Source organism: Mytilus galloprovincialis, chromosome 3, assembly GCF_965363235.1.
Source record: "Mytilus galloprovincialis chromosome 3, xbMytGall1.hap1.1, whole genome shotgun sequence".
In the NCBI taxonomy this organism is placed as follows: domain Eukaryota; kingdom Metazoa; phylum Mollusca; class Bivalvia; order Mytilida; family Mytilidae; genus Mytilus; species Mytilus galloprovincialis.
The window spans coordinates 8,195,983-8,219,011 of NC_134840.1; the positions used below are offsets into that span (position 1 = coordinate 8,195,983).

Below are 23,029 nucleotides of genomic sequence, written 5' to 3' on the forward strand. Positions count from 1 at the left end.
TTTAACCTGAAATTTGCACTATCATTTTCTATGTTCAGTGAACCGTAAAATTGGGGTCAAAACTCTAATTTGGCATTTAAATTAGAAAGATCATATCATAGGGCACATGTATACTAAGTTTCAAGTTGATTGGACTTCAACTTCATCAAAAACTACCTTGACCAAAAACTTTAACCTGAAGCCAAAAACTTTAACCTGAAATTTGCACTATCATTTTCTATGTTCAGTGGACCGTGAAAATGGGGTTAAATCTCTAATTTGGAATTAAAATTAGAAAGATCATATCATACAGAACATATATACTAAGTTTCAAGTTGATTAGACTCCAACTTCATCAAAAACTACCTCGACCAAAAACTTTAACCTGAAGCGGGACAGACGGACGAACGGACGAACGAACGGACGAACGAACAGACGGACGAACGGACGCACAGACCAGAAAACATAATGCCCATAAATGGGGCATAAAAATATAATAACTAGAGGCTCTAAAGAGCCTGTGTCGCTCACCTTGGTCTTGTGCATATTAAATAATGGACACAGATAAATTCATGACATAATTGTGTTTTGGTGATAGTGATGTGTTTGTAGATCTTACTTTACTGAACATTCTTGTTGCTACAATTATCTCTGTCTATAATGAACTTGGCCCAGTAATTACAGTGGAAAATATTTTCTACAAATTTACAAAAATTTATGAAAAATGTTAAAAATTAACTATAAAGGGCAATAACTCCTTAAGGGGTCAATTGACTATTTTGGTCATGTAAACTTATTTGTAGATCTTATTTTGCTGAACGTTATTGCTGTATACAGTTTATCTCTATCTATAATAATATTCAAGATAATAACAAAAAACGGCAAAATTTCCTTAAAATTACCAATTCAGGACAGTAACCTAACAACGGGTTGTCCGATCCATGTGAAAACATCAGGGAAGATAGATCTTGACCTGATAAACAATTAAACCCTGTCAGATTTTCTCTTAATGCTTCGGTTTTTGAGTTATAAGCCAAAAACTGCATTTTACCCCTATGTTCTATTATTAGCCGTGGCAGCCATTTTGGTTGATTGGCCAGGTCACGCCACACATTTTTTAAACAAATTACCCCAATGATGATTGTGGCAAAGTTTAGTTTAATTTGGCCCAGTAGTTTCAGAGAAGAAGATTTTTGTAAAAGATTACTAAGATTTACGAAAAAATGGTTAAAAATTGACTATAAAGGGCAATAACTCCTTCAGGGGTCAACTGACCATTTTGGTCATGCTGACTTATTTGTAAATCTTACTTTGCTGAACATTATTGCTGTTTACAGTTTATCTCTATCTATAATAATATTCAAGATAATAACCAATAAACAGCTGCGCCATGAGCGCATGATACGCCCGACGTCTTGTGTGGAAGTTTTATGCAATAATCACAAATAGTTTCTGAGGAAGTTTTAAGCAATAACCATTTATTGTTTTTGAGACACGGCGGGACATGTGAAACCCCCCCACCCTGTTTTTTTTTACAAATATCACTAAAATAAAATTTTGAATCAAACCAAAAAGTATACAGATCTTTAAATTAGTATAACAAAGAAGTGTGTACAGTTTCAAGCAATAATCATAAATTGTTTTTGAGATACGGCGCGACATGTAAAAAAAACCCTCCCCTTTTTTACAAAATACTCAATAACTCAAAAATAAAATTTTGAGTCATCACCAAAAAGTATACAGATCTTTAGATTAATATAACAAAGAAGTGTGTAAAATTTTAAGCAATAATCATAAATCGTTTTTGAGATACGGCACGACATGTAAAAAAAACCTCCCCCTTTTTTACAAAATACTCAATAACTCAAAAATGAAATTTTGAATCATCACCAAAAAGTATACAGATCTTAAGATTAATATAACAAAGATGCGTGTAAAGTTTTAAGCAATAATCATAAATCGTTTTTGAGATACGGCGCGACATGTAAAAAAACCCTCCCCCTTTTTTACAAAATACTCAAAAACTCAAAAATGAAATTTTGAATCATCACCAAAAAGTATACAGATATTAAGATTAATATAACTAAGAAGTGTGTAAAGTTTTAAGCAATAATCAAGAAAAGTTTTTGAGATACGGTGCGACATGTGAAAAAAAACACACCCCTGTTTTAGTTACAAAGTGCCGTAACTCAAAAAGTTTAAATCTTATTTTCATCAAAAAGTATACAGATCATTTGACCATCATAAGAAACAAATATATGAAGTTTCATGAAATTTGGATAAGTCGTTCTCAAGTTACGGTGCGACATGTTTACGCCGGACAGACGGACAGACGGACGGACACCGGACATTTGTATACCATAATACGTCCCGTCAAAATTTTGACGGGCGTATAAAAACAGCAAAATTTCCTTAAAATTACCAATTCAGGGGCAGCAACCCAACAACAGGTTGTCTGATTCATCTGAAAATTTCAGGACAGATAGATCTTGACCTGATAAACACTTTTACCACTGTCAGATTTGCTCTAAACGCTTTGGTTTTTGAGTTATAAGCCAAAAACTGCATTTAACCCCTATGTTCTATTTTTAGCCATGGCGGCCATCTTGGTTGGTTGGCCGGGTCACGCCACACATTTTTTAAACTAGATATCCCAAAGATGATTGTGGCCAAGTTTGGATTAATTTGGCCCAGTAGTTTCAGAGGAGAAGATTTTTGTAAAAGATTACTAAGATTTATGAAAAATGGTTAAAAATTGACTATAAAGGGCAATAACTCCTAAAGGGGTCAACTGACCATTTTGGTCATGTTGACTTATTTGTAAATCTTACTTTGCTGAACATTATTGCTGTTTACAGTTTATCTCTATCTATAATAATATTCAAGATAAAAGCCAACAACAGCAAAAATTCCCTAAAATTACCAGTTCAGGGGCAGCAACCCAATAACAGGTTGTCGGATTCATCTGAAAATTCGAGGGCAGATAGATCTTGACCTGATAAACAATTTTACCCCATGTCAGATTTGCTCTAAATGCTATGGTTTTTGAGTTATAAGCCAAAAACTGCATTTTACCCCTATGTTCTATTTTTAGCCATGGCAGCCATCTTGGTTGGTTGGCCGGGTCACGCCACACATTTTTTAAACTAGATACCCCAATGAGGATTGTGGCCAAGTTTGGTTTAATTTGGCCTAGTAGTTTCAGAGGAGAAGATTTTTGTAAAAGTTAACGCCGGACGCCGGACGCCAAGTGATGGGAAAAGCTCACTTGGCCCTTTGGGCCAGGTGAGCTAAAAATGATAGGTCACCGCGCATTTTCTCAAGCTACAGGACGGGACAAAATGACACATTTTGTATGGATTATACAGGAAAAAACACCATTTTGTGATTAGAAACTAAACAAAATGATAGAATTGTTAAATACTTCAGGAAAAGATAGCTTTCAGACACTGCTTTGAGAATATCAAAAGAAAAGATAGGGTCACCGCATGTTTTTTCCGGCTAAAATACAAAATAGGAAAATTCCATACAGAATCCTTCAGAAAATGCACTTTTTTTAGGGATATCTCCCCTTAAAATGCCAATTTAAAAAAAAAAAAAATAAAAACAACCAAAAATAATTAACATTTGCAAAAATATCAATATTTAGAAGTTATATTCTTATAAATTGGTACTTTTAAATGAAAATGTACATTAAACATCTGCATTCCTGCATCAAATTTTGCTAACTTGATGGAAAATCTGGACCTTTGATTCTCTGTTTTTTACAATCCAAGATGGAGGAAGACACCCATACCACCTTAAATGTCACAAATTATACCTTCTAATAACTAGCATACATAAAATATACCTTCTAATACCTAGCAACCATACATTATACCTTCTAATAAATATAACTAGCATACATACATTATACCTTCTAATAACTAGCATATATACATACATTATACATTCTAATACCTATTTGTACCTAGCATACATAAAAAATACCTTCTAATACCTAGCAAAAATACATTATACCTTGTTATACAAAGCATACATACAATGATACCTTCTAATACCTAAACTATACCTTGTTATACAGAGAATACATAAATTATACCTTGTAATACCTGGCCCCACAAAAAAATCATAGCTTGTAAAATATATCAAATATACATCATACCTTGTTGTTTGTCAGATCTACTTTTGTTGGAATTTCATTGACATCTGTCACAAGTACTGTAAATCTTTGGCTCAAACTTAAATGTCCACTGTCAGTAATCTTCACCTCAATGTCTACAGAAGGCTGGGTTTCATAATCCAAATTAGCACCTGCAATACAAAAAAGTCACAATTAATGAAAAATACTGTAAAAGCAGAAATTTTTGTTGGGGATTTAATTTCATTTATTTCGTGGATATGAGTTGTCCACGAAATTAAAACCCCAACGAAAATTTAACTGTAGATATACATCATTTTATGATAAGACAAAATCATATCTACATTCATAGATGCATACAATGAAATTGATAGGTTAATTGATTAGGAAACAATTTCTCTCCATCAGATGATAATCCTAATCTATTTCCATCAGAAGATAATCCTAATCTATTGTTTGTACAGTAATAAATAATGATCAAGAACTGTCAATCAATGTCATTTAACAGTCTAATGTGTTTGTTATGCAACAAATGGAAGTTTTTAACGACCTTGACTGGCTATACAGCCCTTGCACGGTCGGTTTGTTATGCCCACAACCTGTAATACTTTTATTACACAATCATTGTCCTTGGATAAAAGATCAAAGGTGTGTACAAGCCAGTTAGTGTGAAAAGGTCAAAACATTTAATTAGTGCTCACTGTTACTACTATATGCAATTATTGATTTTCTCAACAGCCAAAGTTACCATAGTTTTATTGAGAGTTCTCAATAATAAAGTGACATTTACATATTGTTTTACTCAACTTTTAAAAGAACCACAAAAATTAATCCCCACGAACTTACTTTGCATACAAAACACGAAATTTTAACCCCACAAAAAATTAATGTTATACAGTACACTTAACACTAAATTGAATTAAATTAACAATGAAGAAGACAATAAGGATATGTTAAAAAAAAAAAACACAGCACCATGATTGGACATATTGCTACTAAACATTCATTGCAATTTCAAAGGTAGTAGAATGCATAAAACAACAAAATCTGATCATTTATTTTTTAAGGTTTTTGCTACCACTTTATATTTCAGAACCACAGAAGAAAAATATGTTTCCATAGCTTTCACTGTTAAAGAATTTTGATTGATTGATTGGATATTGGTATTTAACGCCACTTTCAGCACTATTGGCTAGCCTGTGGAAATCTTCCTAATCTATCAAAAAAGAAATACTGAACCAATTTTATAATCAAAGTGCTTGTAAGCACTGAATGGTAAAGATTGCTTTAGTGGGAAGTAAAATTAAATATTGCATTGTAGCATTGGTCCTGGACAATGAAGATAACTCCAATTTTTAAAGATGAATATCTGAGCATATATTACATTGAAAAATTTCTGGAACATTAACGTTAATGGATAAGATGTATAGAATGTTATGATCAATGCACTATATTCTGTGTATCAAAAAGGTAGTGATAAGCCTTGGAAGATTTAGATATCAAGTCAGTAACATAAGGTTTTGATTGCATTTCATGCACTCTTTACCCAAAAAGGGACAACAGGACCACACTCATAAACATAAACACCTAATTCAATGAATAGGGTCCATTAAAAACTAGAGGCTCTAAAGAGCCTGTGTCGCTCACCTTGGTCTATGTGAATATTAAACAATGGACACAGATGGATTCATGACAAAATTGTGTTTTGGTGATGGTGATGTGTTTGTAGATCTTACTTTACTAAACATTCTTGCTGCTTACAATTATCTCTATCTATAACAGTACTTTCTGTGGAAAATGTTATTGAAAATCTTCAAATTTTAAGAAAATTGTTAAAAATTGACTATGAAGGGCAATAACTCCTTAGGGGGTCAATTGACTATTTTGGTCATAGTGACTTATTTTTAGTTCTTACTTTGCTGTACATTATTGCTGTTTACAGTTTATCTCTATCTATAATAATATTCAAGATAATAACAAAAAAACAGCAAAATTTCCTCAAAATTACTAATTCAGGGGCAGCAACCTAACAACCGATTATCCGATTCATCTGAAAATTCCAGGGCAGATAGATCGTGACCTGATCAACAATTTTACTTCCTGTCAGATTTGCTCTTCATGCTTTGGTTTTTGAGTTATAAGCCAAAAACTGCATTTTACCCCCATGTTCTATTTTTAGTCATGGCAGCCATCTTGGTTTGTTGGCCGAGTTACCGGACACATTTTTTTAACTAGATACCCCAATGATGATTATGGCTAAGTTTGGTTAAATTTGGCCCAGTAGTTTCAGAGGAGAAGATTTTTCTAAAAGATTACTAAGATTTACGAAAAATCATTTTGGTCATGTTGACTTATTTGTAGATCTTACTTTGCTGTACATTATTGCTGTTTACAGTTTATCTCTATCTATCATAATATTCAAGATAATAACCAAAAACAACAAAATTTCCTTAAAATTACCATTTCAGGGGCAGCAACCCAACAACCGATTATCCGATTCATCTGAAAATTCTAGGGCGGATAGATCGTGACCTGATCAACAATTTTACTTCCTGTCAGATTTGCTCTAAATGCTTTGGTTTTTGAGTTATAAGCCAAAAACTGCATTTTACCCCTATGTTCTATTTTTAGCCATGGCGGCCATCTTGGTTGGTTGGCCGGGTCACCGGACACATTTTTTAAACTAGATACCCCAATGATGATTATGGCCAAGTTTGGTTAAATTTGGCCCAGTAGTTTCAGAGGAGATGATTTTTGTAAAAGATTACTAAGATTTACGAAAAATGGTTAAAAATTGACTATAAAGGGCAATAACTCCTAAAGGGGTCAACTGACCATTTTGGTCATGTTGACTTATTTGTACATCTTACTATCCTGAACATTATTGCTGTTTACAGTACATCTCTATCTATAATAATATTCAAGATAATAACCAAAAACAGCAAAATTTCCTTAAAACTACCATTTTAGGGGCAGCAACCCAACAACGGAATGTCAAATTCATCTGAAAATTTCAGGACAGATAGATCTTGACCTGATGAACAATATTACCATGTCAGATTTGCTCTAAATGCTTTGGTTTTTGAGTTATAAGCCAAAAACTGCATTTTACCCCTATGTTCTATTTTTAGCCATGGCGGCCATCTTGGTTGGTTGGGCGAGAAACCGGACACATTTTTTAAACTAGATACCCCAATGATGACTGTGGCCAAGTTTGGTTAAATTTGTGCCAGTAAAAGTTAACGCAGGACGACGACGGACGCCGGACGCCAAGTGATGAGAAAAGCTCACTTGGCCTTTCGGCCAGGTGAGCTAAAAAGGAGTATTAATTATAAAACTGTCACAAGAATGTGTCCAAAGTACACGAATGCGTCACTCGCACTATCATTTTCCATGTTCAATGGACCGTGAAATTGGGTAAAAAATCTTATTTGGCATTAATATTAAAAAGATCATAGCATAGGTAACATGTGTACTAAGTTTCAAGTTGATTGGATTCAACTTCATCAAAACTTCCTTGACCAAAAACTTTAACCTGAAACTCCCACTTTCATCTTCTATGTTCAGTGGACCGTGAAATTGGGGGGTCAAAAGTCTAATTTGGCTTTAAAAGTAGAAAGATTATATCATAAGCAACAAGAGTACATATACTAAGTTTCCAGTTGATTGGACTTCAGCTTCATCAAAATCTACCTTGACCAAAACTTAACCCAAAGGGGTACAGATGGACAAACGGACAGGCGAGCGAATGAACAGACGCACATACAGACCAGAAAACATAATGCCCCTCTACTATTGTAGGTGGGGAATAAAATTGTTTCTACTAATATCCACAACCAAGAATAGATCAAGCTACTAATATCCACAACCAAGAATAGATCAAGCTACTAATATCCACAACCAAGAACAGATCAAGCTACTAATATCCACAACCAAGAATAGATCAAGCTACTAATATCCACAACCAAGAATAGATGAAGCTACTATAGTACCATCTGCTACAGATAACTGTCCTGTCTGGGTCAGTGTGAACTTTCCTCCCCCATCATTAGCCAGTGTGTATGTATGAGTATCTGTATTATCAGGATCCACAACAATGAACATGCCCAGTGTTATACCGTTGATATTCTCATTCACAGATACTTGATCCTCACTATAAACTATTTTCTGTTTAATGAGATAATGTTCTATTGAAGAAATATTTTTTGTGTATGAAAAATATGAAAAGTTGTATTTTTTCTTGTTTAGCTGTTTCTTATCACACTACTCATTATTTATTTTCGGTATTCTAAGTTTGCATTTGTTATATGTATTTAAACAAGAAAAAATCTAAATTTAACATACATGAAATCTTCCTTTGTATTTGCAAAAAGTTACATAAATTAATCCTTTACAAAAGTTAATTGGTTGACAATCTGTTCTCCCCTCAGTTTTGTTTACATGTTTGACTCTGAGACCTATATAATTTTTTCCTTTCTTTGGCTAGTGATGGATTTATCCCTTAAGATAACCATCTTGTTATATGTATGAACTAACCGTTGGTGCTTCATTGACATCTATAAGAGATAAAGGGAACATTTCCACCGTATTCTTTCCCGCTGTATTAGTCACCTGACAGATCAGAGTGTACTGAGACTGTAGTTCATAGTCTAATGTTGCTCCAACCATTACTTCAGCTGTACATACTCGTTTCTCATCCTTGTAGAAAATAAAAATACAAGGCAAGGTGACATTAGGTATGTATTATATGATTTATTAATGTTTAAGGGGACTTTTTAATTGTAGACTACCTAAAATAATACCACTCCAAATGTCCAATTCATGTATAACATTCTCCTTTGTATAGTAAACAAAGTTTTCCCAAATGGTTTTACATTACTAATTTTTGGGGCCCTTTATAGATTTCTGTTTGGTGTGAGCCAAGGCTCCATGTTGAAGGCCGTACCTTGACCTATAATGGTTTACTTTTATAAATTGTTATTTGGATTGAGAGTTGTATCATTGGCACTCATACCACATCTTCCTATATCTATAAAGCCATGTTCTAATAAAACTAGAGGCTCTAAAGAGCCTGTGTCGCTCACCTTGGTCTATGTGAATATTAAACAATGGACACAGATGGATTCATGACAAAATTGTGTTTTGGTGATGGTGATGTGTTTGTAGATCTTACTTTACTAAGCATTCTTGCTGCTTACAATTATCTCTATCTATAACAGTACTTTCTGTGGAAAATGTTATTGAAAATCTTCAAATTTAAAGAAAATTGTTAAAAATTGACTATGAAGGGCAATAACTCCTTAGGGGGTCAATTGACTATTTTGGTCATAAAGACTTATTTTTAGTTCTTACTTTGCTGTACATTATTGCTGTTTACAGTTTATCTCTATCTATAATAATATTCAAGATAATAAAAAAAAAACAGCAAAATTTCCTCAAAATTACCAATTCAGGGGCAGCAACCCAACAACCGATTATCCGATTCATCTGAAAATTCTAGGGCAGATAGATCGTGACCTGATCAACAATTTTACTTCCTGTCAGATTTGCTCTTCATGCTTTGGTTTTTGAGTTATAAGCCAAAAACTGCATTTTACCCCCATGTTCTATTTTTAGCAATGGCGGCCATCTTGGTTTGTTGGCCGAGTTACCGGATACATTTTTTTAACTAGATACCCCAATGATGATTATGGCTAAGTTTGGTTAAATTTGGCCCAGTAGTTTCAGAGGAGAAGATTTTTGTAAAAGATTACTAAGATTTACGAAAAATGGTTAAAAATTGACTATAAAGGGCAATAACTCCTAAAGTGGTCAACTGACCATTTTGGTTATGTTGACTTATTTGTAGATCTTACTTTGCTGAACATTATTGCTGTTTACAGTTTATCTCTATCTATCATAATATTCAAGATAATAACCAAAAACAGCGAAATTTCCTTAAAACTACCATTTCAGGGGCAGCAACCCAACAACGGAATGTCCGATCCATCTGAAAATTTCAGGGCAGATAGATCTTGACCTGATGAACAATTTTAACTCCTGTCAGATTTGCTCTAAATGCTTTGGTGTTTGAGTTATAAGCCAAAAACTGCATTTTACCCCTATGTTTTATTTTTAGCCATGGCGGCCATCTTGGTTGGTTTGCAGGGTCACCGGACACATTTTTTAAACTAAATACCCCAATGATGATTATGGCCAAGTTTGGTTAAACTTGGCCCAGTAGTTTCAGAGGAGAAGATTTTTGTAAAAGATTACTAAGATTTACGAAAAATGGTTAAAAATTGACTATAAAGGGCAATAACTCCTAAAGAGGTCAACTGACCATTTTGGTCATGTTGACTTATTTGTACATCTTACTTTGCTGAACATTATTGCTGTTACAGTTTATCTCTATCTATAATAATATTCAAGATAATAACCAAAAACAGCAAAATTTCCTTAAAATTACCATTTCAGGGGCAGCAACCCAACAACGAAATGTCCGATTCATCTGAAAATTTCAGGGCAGATAGATCTTGACCTGATAAACAATTTTACCCATGTCAGATTTGCTCTAAATGCTTTGGTTTTTGAGTTATAAGCCAAAAACTGCATTTTACCCCTATGTTCTATTTTTAGCCATGGCGGCCATCTTGGTTGGTTGGCCGGGTCACCGGACACATTTTTTTAACTAGATACCCCAATGATGATTATGGCCAAGTTTGGTTAAATTTGGCCCAGTAGTTTCAGAGAAGAAGATTTTTCTAAAAGATTACTAAGATTTACGAAAAATGGTTAAAAATTGACTATAAAGGGCAATAACTCCTAAAGTGGTCAACTGACCATTTTGGTTATGTTGACTTATTTGTAGATCTTACTTTGCTGAACATTATTGCTGTTTACAGTTTATCTCTATCTATCATAATATTCAAGATAATAACCAAAAACAGCGAAATTTCCTTAAAACTACCATTTCAGGGGCAGCAACCCAACAACGGAATGTCCGATCCATCTGAAAATTTCAGGGCAGATAGATCTTGACCTGATGAACAATTTTACCCCGTCAGATTTGCTCTAAATGCTTTGGTTTTTGAGTTATAAGCCAAAAACTGCATTTTACCCCTATGTTCTATTTTCAGCAATGGCGGCCATCTTGGTTGGTTGGCCGGGTCACCGGACACATTTTTTAAACAAGATACCCCAATGATGATTATGGCCAAGTTTGGTTAAATTTGGCCCAGTAGTTTCAGAGAAGAAGATTTTTCTAAAAGATTACTAAGATTTACGAAAAATGGTTAAAAATTGACTATAAAGGGCAATAACTCCTAAAGTGGTCAACTGACCATTTTGGTCATGTTGACTTATTTGTAGATCTTACGTTGCTGAACATTATTGCTGTTTACAGTTTATCTTTATCTATAATAATATTCAAGATAACCAAAAACAGCAAAATTTCCATAAAATTACCATTTCAGGGGCAGCAACCCAACAACGGAATGTCCGATTCATCTGAAAATTTCAGGGCAGATAGATCTTGACCTGATGAACAATTTTAACTCCTGTCAGATTTGCTCTAAATGCTTTGGTGTTTGAGTTATAAGCCAAAAACTGCATTTTACCCCTATGTTTTATTTTTAGCCATGGCGGCCATCTTGGTTGGTTTGCCGGGTCACCGGACACATTTTTTAAACTAAATACCCCAATGATGATTATGGCCAAGTTTGGTTAAATTTGGCCCAGTAGTTTCAGAGGAGAAGATTTTTCTAAAAGATTACTAAGATTTACGAAAAATGGTTAAAAATTGACTATAAAGGGCAATAACTCCTAAAGTGGTCAACTGACCATTTTGGTCATGTTGACTTATTTGTAGATCTTACGTTGCTGAACATTATTGCTGTTTACAGTTTATCTCTATCTATAATAATATTCAAGATAACCAAAAACAGCAAAATTTCCATAAAATTACCATTTCAGGGGCAGCAACCCAACAACGGAATGTCCGATTCATCTGAAAATTTCAGGGCAGATAGATGTTTACCTGATGAACAATTTTAACTCCTGTCAGATTTGCTCTAAATGCTTTGGTGTTTGAGTTATAAGCCAAAAACTGCATTTTACCCCTATGTTTTATTTTTAGCCATGGCGGCCATCTTGGTTGGTTTGCAGGGTCACCGGACACATTTTTTAAACTAAATACCCCAATGATGATTATGGCCAAGTTTGGTTAAATTTGGCCCAGTAGTTTCAGAGGAGAAGATTTTTCTAAAAGATTACTAAGATTTACGAAAAATGGTTAAAAATTGACTATAAAGGGCAATAACTCCTAAAGAGGTCAACTGACCATTTTGGTCATGTTGACTTATTTGTACATCTTACTTTGCTGAACATTATTGCTGTTTACAGTTTATCTCTATCTATAATAATATTCAAGATAATAACCAAAAACAGCAAAATTTCCTTAAAATTACCATTTCAGGGGCAGCAACCCAACAACGAAATGTCCGATTCATCTGAAAATTTCAGGGCAGATAGATCTTGACCTGATAAACAATTTTACCCATGTCAGATTTGCTCTAAATGCTTTGGTTTTTGAGTTATAAGCCAAAAACTGCATTTTACCCCTATGTTCTATTTTTAGCCATGGCGGCCATCTTGGTTGGTTGGCCGGGTCACCGGACACATTTTTTAAACTAGATACCCCAATGATAATTGTGGCCAAGTTTGGTTAAATTTGTGCCAGTAGTTTCAGACGAGAAGATATTTGTAAAAGTTAACGCAGGACGACGACGACGACGACGGACGACGCCGGACGCCAAGTGATGAGAAAAGCTCACTTGGCCCTTTGGGCCAGGTGAGCTAAAAATGGGATGCACACAATTGATGCCACAATGAAAATTGCAATCTCAGTGGTGTATTGCGAACAACACTGGAGATCAATATGAAGGTTTTTGTTGGTATTGCTCTTTAGGAAACTAAATAAACTGTTATCACAGAGATATGTCTCGCCTTATTGTAATTTTGAATATGCTGAAATTGAAATAGCGTTACTTTAACATCTTACATAAGTTGCAAATATTCAGTCAATGAACCATTACTGAGGTACATGGCAAAACAATCAATGTAACTGAGATATGTCAATGCTGATGCAACTGCATACCAAATACCATAAATTGTTCCTTTTAAACTAACCTAAACACACACATTAACTTGGTAACTATGTAAAAGTTTCAAAGTCAACAAAACATAAAGAAGGGATGGGGCTATGTAATCTTCATTGAAACAAATGCCAATAAATTAGCTTACCAAATATCATAGACTTGACTGTTGACATTATTAGCAGTTCATCTTAAACTGATCTGTTTAGTGTCTTTAAATATCAGCTGTATTTGTATCAGGCTATTAAAAGCTGTATTTGTATCAGGCTATTAAAAGCTGTATTTGTATCAGGCTAAGAAACAGGTGTCATGTGAGCTTTTACTCCTGTTTAGAGCCGAGTACAAATACAGCTGATATTTAAAGACACTAAACAGTTATTGTCTTTATCCTGCAATTAATTCTGTGTATTGTTTGTGTTTTGAAAGACACAAAAACTCACATTTTGTTCATTTATTTTTTATTTGAAATCCCTTGAGGCCCGCATAGTAATATTAAAATCACACATTCAGCTGAAGACGGGTTCGCAAAAAAAGAATCTTGAATGGTCAACAATAATACATCGCTCAAGGTGAATAATTATCTATTTTAACATAACAACTAATTTCCACAGTAAAAACAAATAACAAAACATTGTCCAATTTGAAACAGACATGTACAAATTGTCCTACGCTTCACACTTGACATTCACGAAACATGCATGCTGAAATTGACATGGTTGATTTTGTTACACAATCATACACATTCAAGTTTGAAATCGACAATTGTCATCGTAGAAAAGACTGCTGTTCATGTGTGTATGTTATAAGAAAATTGGTGTTATTCTAATTGCTCTAACGAAATGTTTGAAAACAAACAGAACGTATAAAAGTAATCGTTAATTCGCATAAGTTCAAACAATAAGTCATTGGAATGTGACTGCAATACACATTCTGAGGTCACGCAGGTTCATACAATACTCAGTCCGGCAGTGGGCGGAGCTTTAAAGTGAATCTGTATAGTATACAGATACAGCATAGCGATATCTGTAGAGCTGTATCTGTATAGTAGGACACCCAATTGCAGGATAAAAATTAATACATGTAAACTAAGCAAAAGTTTCAAAGTCCATAGAATATGACTGAGAGGATGGAGCCAAATATTCTCCATGTAAATGAGATATGCCATTGCTTATAAAAATGCATATCCATTAACATTGGCCTACCACTGGTGGTTCCTTATAAACTGACCTAATCACAAACTAATACATGTAAATTAAGCAAAAGTTTCAAAGTCAATAGACCATGACTGAGGGGGCAGGGTCAAATAATCTCCATGGAAATGAGATGTGCAAATGCTTATACAAATGCATACCAAATATGATTGACCTACCACTTGTGGTTCACCATAAACTAGACCTAATCACAAACTCACACATTGTTGACACTGTCGCCACTGCCAACAGACCAACATACCTATGTCTTGCTTTTTGACTCTGTCAAGGTGATACAATAAAACCATTCTAAAAGCAAGCTTTAAAAAAATGGTTGCCTTTCGAACATGTCTTAAAGGTCTGCATTCAAGTGCAAATATTTCAAATTTCTAAGAGTCAAAATAATTCTATCGTGCAATGTTCTTTACTCATTTAAGCAAAGACTTTTTTAAAACTATATCATAAACAAACTAACAGCTAAAACATGAAATTTTAAGACAAAACCAAAGTCAAATGTAGATGTGAAGTATATATGAATGAGACAAATATCTTACAAAAATTAAAACCACAAGAGCTAGTCCTGCAGAAAAATTTATAATATCAGACCAAATCTCACCTTTGTTACACAAGCAGCCTTTGAAAATTTGACAATTCCTGAGTTTTGTGTATCCTCAACACTGAATGTCATATCTTGTGTTGTATCTTGATGTTCACCTTTAATGGTACCTATCACTGTATCAATGGGAGAGTTCTCAGTAACAGATGGCTTATTGTCATCAAATGAAGCAGCACCACCAACAGAGGTCAAGGTTAGAGTTATCACTGTCTCACCAATAACTGTTATACTGAAGAGCCGTTCAGTCTGAAAAAATATATGTAAATATTATGTTATTTATTGTAACCTCACCATGCAAGTCCTGTCTTTAAAAAGTTATTGAACCTACCACGTGAAGTATATATGAATGAGACAAATATCTTACAAAAAATAAAACCACAAGAGCTAGTCTTGCAGTTTTGACAGTTAAATTTAAAAAGGCAGTAAGTTAATCATCAAGTCACAGAATAAACTTCTACATCAAGTCTTAGTTATAAATCGATGGCAAACCCAAACAAATTTTACTTAGAAATAGTCAAACCTATATTTAGTAGTCACTCTAGGAATTATTCAAAAATGATGAGGTGAGCTTAAAAAAGGTTTTAAAAAAAAATATGATTCCGACATTGCCATCGGCTGGAATTGGGGTAAATTGTTTTATTGTTTTCAATCAGAAGATTTATGGTTCTAAATAATATGAATTGAAGCACTATAAATTTGAAATAAACATTCAAAATATGTTACTTAGAATCATACACATCATTGACAGACATTATGGAACTACCTAATGAACTGAAAGCCTTATTGGTAACAATGAAGTTGGATGGAAAAGAGCCGCAATGGAAATTCACCGCCAGTTCTGACTAAGTATCGGTTCAGCTCACTTGCATCAAGGTCAAGGAACCAGATGCTACATCTAGGAAACCTGAGCCTGCTCTGAAAAGCAAGAACAATCCACCATCTACCAGGAGACGCAACACTAACCGTTACGCCCAGTGGATGGTCAACAAAACAGCCATTGTACCTGCTGCTGAATATTAAAAAACCACCAGCGTAGACCACATCACGCAAACCAAGGCTAGAGACATCATAGTCGGTCAAGTACTTACACCAACAAAGTACGAAGGGGAACCATTTGGGTTTGTAGTCAATAAGGACATTGTCACCAGTCCTTACAACCCCAACAAGGTCTGCCATCGCCTGGTATACTACACCTCCACAACAGACAGAGGCAAGCGCAGAAGGATCGACTTCGATGAAGGGTTTAACATCAACAAACCAGACCTATTGGCACACCACCACACACATCGCCCATCAACATTGAAATGTTAGCAGAGCGACCTGATACTCCGTACTAGCCACAACAATGCAGTCGGAGTAAGATGAAGGCCGAATGACAAACATACACAGGTCTGTAAATAGGTTTTTTTCAGTCCGCAATATCCAGACAGGATAGCCAGACGTTAAACATCCACATATCATCATCAAAATATGTTACTATTTGTGTAATAATGAGTCAGTTATAGGGTTTTTGATGGAAACCAAATTGAGTGGGAACACCTGAGGAATTCACAAAATAAATGGAAACATTCAAAAATTAGGTGACTGTAAACAATGACCACCCTAAAGGGTTAAATTTAGAGAAAACATTTGGGAGGTTCTGAAAGCGAAATATGTTAAATATGGCCGGCAACCGCTGAAATGAGGTGACTGTTGAGGCAGGTTTAACTGTATTTCACAGACAACAATATTACTTTTTTTATATTTACAGATCTTAAAACTTTCATACTTAAAAGTTCTTTATTTTTCTTACAGATTTTTCTGGATTGCCATTATCAGTAACTTTAGCCTTTATTACATAGACTCTGGATGGATCCAATGATTCATCTGTTGCCTTGGTGACAACCCCAGTTGAACTAACAGAGAAAAGTCCTCCATTGTCATCAACCAATGAAATGGCGTGTGTCTGGTCTTTGTCTTCATCCTCAAAGGTTAAATCTCCAATCACAGTACCAGCTGGGGCACTCTCTTCTACTTTATATGCTAAAAAAGTTTGTGAAGTGTAATCATAATTTACAGTAAATAGACCTAAGAACTTTTTGGGGAATCCTCATCACTTGACCTGATATTTGACAACAGTTGAACAATTGATATCAGACAAAACCATGTTTCTCTTGTGACATGAATATTTTACAAAAACAAAGAATGTAAAAAAAAAACAGTAATAATGCCTATGTTGTGCTTTTTCTCAACTATAGTTTATTGTGTATTCTTCTCAAAACCTTTCTTATTCCTTATCAGTTATCATTCTTGTAAAAAAATGTAAATTAAATATCTTAAATCTAAAAGTACTCATTCCATATTGATAGAACTAAGTAGGTTAAGTACTCATTCCATATGGATAGAACAAAGTAGGTTAAGTATTCATTCCATATTGATAGAACTTAGTAGGTTTTTCCATATGAGTGGGATTTTGAATAAACATGATAAATACGCATATTCACCTAAGGAAAAAGTATATTCACCGCAAAAAACGTCATATGCTTTTTACGTGTATAATTTTGATAAAAATATTTAATGTATAATTGGTTTTTGTAAATAATTGCCATAACATACATTTCTCTCGGAATATGGAATAAAATAACTACTGTCATTTGTTTCGGTAAATATGAGATTTGATTAACTTGTAAAAAAACACATAGTTACCTCATCAAAAGACAGCAATTGTATAAGGTTGATAAAATATAATCATACAGACCACTCAACTGCAAGTTCCTTGGGCTATCATTTGTATTTATCAGTTCTATAGCCAATGAAAATGTTTTGCTTTTGACTGGTACCAATCCAGCATCAGTTACTAGGATCTCCACATTATACTGACTGGTAGATTCATAATTTAATTTACACAAATCTCCTCCCATTGAAAGGCAGTTACCATTACTTTGTGCAACCTGTTAAAGAGACTCAATTACTAATCAACCTTAACTGATAATATTCTTTTTAAAAATGTTACATAATTTTTCCAAATAATTTTGGTCAAATAATAACAAGTTTAAAATTTCTTTGACAAATGAAACTTGCTTTTTACATGATTAAGTATGTCAACTACAGAAGTTTAGTTTCTAAGATTAAGAAATCCAGCATTTGTTTTATTTGAAGCTGCAATTTATCATTAAACTTTTTCTTTAAAAAAATTCAAGTATCAAATTATATCCTTGTCAAGCTGAACATTTGTTTAGTATAAATTATCTGATGAGTACCTTTATCTGACCATTTTCTATTCTAAATCTGCCGTCTGCACTGTCAACCAATATAAACTTAAAAGTCTGAGTTGTCTCCACTTCATTGTCTGGGTCTTGAACCAATAGATTTCCAATGACTGTGTCTCTGTCACTGTTCTCTGCTACCTAAAGTCAAAACAAAATAAAATTAAACAAGTAAATAACATAAAAATTTGAACCCACCAATAATCACACCTGTCTGAAAATTAAAATATTCTTGTACAAAGTAAGCACCGTTAAAACTTCATTCTACTCTGGTTTATGCTTACTTAGATCGAAACATTAACACTTTTATTTAAATAATTTATGTGTGCTTCTTTATTTATAGTTGCTTGTAGAATATAATGTTTATTATATTGCTGTAAATGTTTGTTTGTTTTTTTTTGTTAAAAGCTCTATTAGGATCTTATATTTTGTAGTTTGTAACTATACCAAATCTAAATAAAGCTTTCATATTGATACTGAACCTGACATGAATTACTCGTAAATTAACTGTAGATCAAGGTATCTGAAATTTAAATGATTAATTGAAATAGATATAGACATACCTGTCAATCTCTGAAAAACAAAATAAAAGTCATGACCTGAATTGGGTAAAAAAAAATCAGGTCATAACACTTAATTTTACATAAGTTTTTCATCTATACTTAAAGAGTATTTTACATTGTATTATTTACTAATTTTAAAATATCAAACAAGACAAGCTTTTGACATATTGTTACAACATACTTTTATGAATGTTCTAGTAATGAAAAAATTAGTAGATGAGTGAATCTAACATCAATGGAGTGACAGTCTTAATTGAACGTCAAATTTTAAAGTATTTTGGAGGAAATATTTTCAAATAATATCTCAGAAGTCTCATAGAACTAGAATACAATTGAAAACCGGTCAGATACTGAATAGCCAGGTTATTTGATCACCTGTAAGGGTCGTTACCAAATCTCTGGAGACCAGGTATTGTTGTGGGTCACGACCACAAAATACACGTCTGTTGAAGGTATGCAAAGATTATGAACTATACCTTATTATTATCCAGTGTTAATGATAGTATTTCTTCATTCATGTTGTTAACTGTAATAGTAACATTCTTTACAAAGTCTTTCTTAGGTTCACCAGAATCTTCTACTTTTACAGAGATGGGATATTCAGTCTGGCTTTCATAATCTATCACTGCATCAGCTTTTACCTAAAATAAAATAATATTCATTTGATCTGTACCATTGTCTTTTTTGTAAATCTATTAAACAGGGAGTTTAAGTGCTTATATGGCATATTTAGCCCTTTGACCTTCCCAACGTATTGTGTATGGTGTTATAAATGTGTATGGTGAATGGTGAATGGTGTAACATGTAAATTGCAGTTAGATTGGGGTCCATATTTGTAGCTTACATTTCTCTCAAAGAATTTTTGCAATGGTTCTTCATGTGTAAATAGCATGGCACTCCACAAACAGACGACTGAAAATAATATATTTTTTCACAAAACCAGATTTGTTTCTCATTTTTGATAGAAAAATTAACTTACTCTCAGCATGTTTCCTTGAAGCTCAAAAACACTGCTTTCATCTACCAAACTAAAGATGTGAGTCTGTCCTTCATCTGGGTCAAGTGCAGATAACTCTGCTACATCAACATCACTTGTGTTCTCATCAATTCTAAGACTGTTACCTTCTGAATTCCCAAACAAAATATCCTGAAGAGTAAAAATTTACTTGAGCATTTCTTTAAATTCTAAAAATGTTGTTAGATCGCTGTTTGTCATATAACATGATACATTTAGAGCTATTTATGAAAATGTTGTATCCCTATTGGGCAATTACATAAAATTTAAAACTTGAGTAGTAAGCCTTTCAAGTCCTTCATCATCATCCTACGAATTATTGTCAAAAATACAGATATTATTGCCAAATAAAAGAGAACTTGTATTAATTTGTGTCTATATGAAATCACTTAAGGAAGTTTGCTACTCAGTTTCAAAATAAAAAGCTTTTTTCATAACACTAGTATATATTGATAAAGGAATAAAAAAAACAAAAAAAAAATATATAGGTCAATGTGCTTGTTTTCGAGATATTACCCATTGAAATTTTGGTTGGAAAATATTCTCTCTTCATTTTTCATAGCTTTATCATTGACAAGTTAAAGTTATCAAAAACTATTAAAAAATAACAAAGATTTGATTAATATAAATTTAACAAGAGAGGATAGAGAAAACAATAGACAGAGCAATAAACATTAATGAATACAATATTGTTCTGTAATACCTGAGGAGGATCATTAACATCCTGTACACTGATGGACACTGTATACATACCTGAGGAGGATCATTGACATCCTGTACATTAATTGTATACTGCTGTTCTACTGTAGAACCTTGCTCATCCTGTACACTGATGGACACTGTATACATACCTGAGGTGGATCATTGACATCCTGTACATTAATTGTATACTGCTGTTCTACTGTAGAACCTTGCTCATCCTGTACACTGATGGACACTGTATACATACCTGAGGAGGATCATTGACATCCTGTACATTAATTGTATACTGCTGTTCTACTGTAGAACCTTGCTCATCCTGTACACTGATGGATACTGTATACATACTTGAGGAGGATCATTGACATCCTGTACATTAATTGTATACTGCTGTTCTACTGTAGAACCTTGCTCATCCTGTACACTGATGGACACTGTATACATACCTGAGGAGGATCATTGACATCCTGTACATTAATTGTATACTGCTGTTCTACTGTAGAACCTTGCTCATCCTGTACACTGATGGACACTGTATACATACCTGTGGTGGATCATTGACATCCTGTACATTAATTGTATACTGCTGTTCTACTGTAGAACCTTGCTCATCCTGTACACTGATGGACACTGTATACATACCTGTGGTGGATCATTGACATCCTGTACATTAATTGTATACTGCTGTTCTACTGCAGAACCTTGCTCATCCTGTACACTGATGGACACTGTATACATACCTGTGGTGGATCATTGACATCCTGTACATTAATTGTATACTGCTGTTCTACTGTAGAACCTTGCTCATCCTGTACACTGATGGACACTGTATACATACCTGAGGAGGATCATTGACATCCTGTACATTAATTGTATACTGCTGTTCTACTGTAGAACCTTGCTCATCCTGTACACTGATGGACACTGTATACATACCTGTGGTGGATCATTGACATCCTGTACATTAATTGTATACTGCTGTTCTACTGTAGAACCTTGCTCATCCTGTACACTGATGGACACTGTATACATACCTGAGGTGGATCATTGACATCCTGTACATTAATTGTATACTGCTGTTCTACTGTAGAACCTTGCTCATCCTGTACACTGTATACATACCTGAGGTGGATCATTGACATCCTGTACATTAATTGTATACTGCTGTTCTACTGTAGAACCTTGCTCATCCTGTACACTGATGGACACTGTATACATACCTGAGGAGGATCATTGACATCCTGTACATTAATTGTATACTGCTGTTCTACTGTAGAACCTTGCTCATCCTGTACACTGATGGACACTGTATACATACCTGTGGTGGATCATTGACATCCTGTACATTAATTGTATACTGCTATTCTACTGTAGAACCTTGCTCATCCTGTACACTGATGGACACTGTATACATACCTGAGGTGGATCATTGACATCCTGTACATTAATTGTATACTGCTGTTCTACTGTAGAACCTTGCTCATCCTGTACACTGATGGACACTGTATACATACCTGTGGTGGATCATTGACATCCTGTACATTAATTGTATACTGCTGTTCTACTGTAGAACCTTGCTCATCCTGTACACTGATGGCCACTGTATACATACCTGTGGTGGATCATTGACATCCTGTACATTAATTGTATACTGCTGTTCTACTGTAGAACCTTGCTCATCCTGTACACTGATGGACACTGTATACATACCTGAGGAGGATCATTGACATCCTGTACATTAATTGTATACTGCTGTTCTACTGTAGAACCTTGCTCATCCTGTACACTGATGGACACTGTATACATACCTGTGGTGGATCATTGACATCCTGTACATTAATTGTATACTGCTGTTCTACTGTAGAACCTTGCTCATCCTGTACACTGATGGCCACTGTATACATACCTGTGGTGGATCATTGACATCCTGTACATTAATTGTATACTGCTGTTCTACTGTAGAACCTTGCTCATCCTGTACACTGATGGACACTGTATACATACCTGTGGAGGATCATTGACATCCTGTACATTAATTGTATACTGCTGTTCTACTGTAGAACCTTGCTCATCCTGTACACTGATGGCCACTGTATACATACCTGAGGTGAATCATTGACATCCTGTACATTAATTGTATACTGCTGTTCTACTGTAGAACCTTGCTCATCCTGTACACTGATGGCCACTGTATACATACCTGAGGTGAATCATTGACATCCTGTACATTAATTGTATACTGCTGTTCTACTGTAGAACCTTGCTCATCCTGTACACTGATGGACACTGTATACATACCTGAGGAGGATCATTGACATCCTGTACATTAATTGTATACTGCTGTTCTACTGTAGAACCTTGCTCATCCTGTACACTGATGGACACTGTATACATACCTGTGGTGGATCATTGACATCCTGTACATTAATTGTATACTGCTGTTCTAC

General features: G+C 34.3%; 2 protein-coding genes across 5 annotated transcripts in view; both read right to left on the reverse strand.

Moving 5' to 3' along the window:
* The window catches only part of LOC143067105 (protocadherin Fat 4-like), a 75,645-nt gene extending 54,920 nt beyond the window's left edge, over positions 1-20,725 (reverse strand). For all 4 annotated transcript variants that reach the window (XM_076240147.1, XM_076240145.1, XM_076240148.1 and 1 more), the window contains exons 1-10: positions 20,637-20,725; positions 19,848-20,015; positions 19,345-19,509; positions 18,300-18,446; positions 17,798-17,990; positions 16,853-17,082; positions 15,061-15,306; positions 8,657-8,818; positions 8,113-8,287; positions 4,145-4,293 (exon numbers count right to left, since the gene is read on the reverse strand). In XM_076240147.1, the coding sequence (XP_076096262.1) occupies positions 4,145-4,293; positions 8,113-8,287; positions 8,657-8,818; positions 15,061-15,306; positions 16,853-17,082; positions 17,798-17,990; positions 18,300-18,446; positions 19,345-19,509; positions 19,848-19,856 (1,476 nt within the window). In that variant the 5' untranslated portion in view covers positions 19,857-20,015; positions 20,637-20,725. The remainder of the gene's footprint in view (positions 1-4,144; positions 4,294-8,112; positions 8,288-8,656; positions 8,819-15,060; positions 15,307-16,852; positions 17,083-17,797; positions 17,991-18,299; positions 18,447-19,344; positions 19,510-19,847; positions 20,016-20,636) is intronic.
* The window catches only part of LOC143069853 (uncharacterized), a 46,827-nt gene continuing 43,936 nt past the window's right edge, over positions 20,139-23,029 (reverse strand). The window contains exons 22-23 of the mRNA XM_076244657.1: positions 21,225-21,293; positions 20,139-20,192 (exon numbers count right to left, since the gene is read on the reverse strand). Of these exons, the coding sequence (XP_076100772.1) occupies positions 20,139-20,192; positions 21,225-21,293 (123 nt within the window). The remainder of the gene's footprint in view (positions 20,193-21,224; positions 21,294-23,029) is intronic.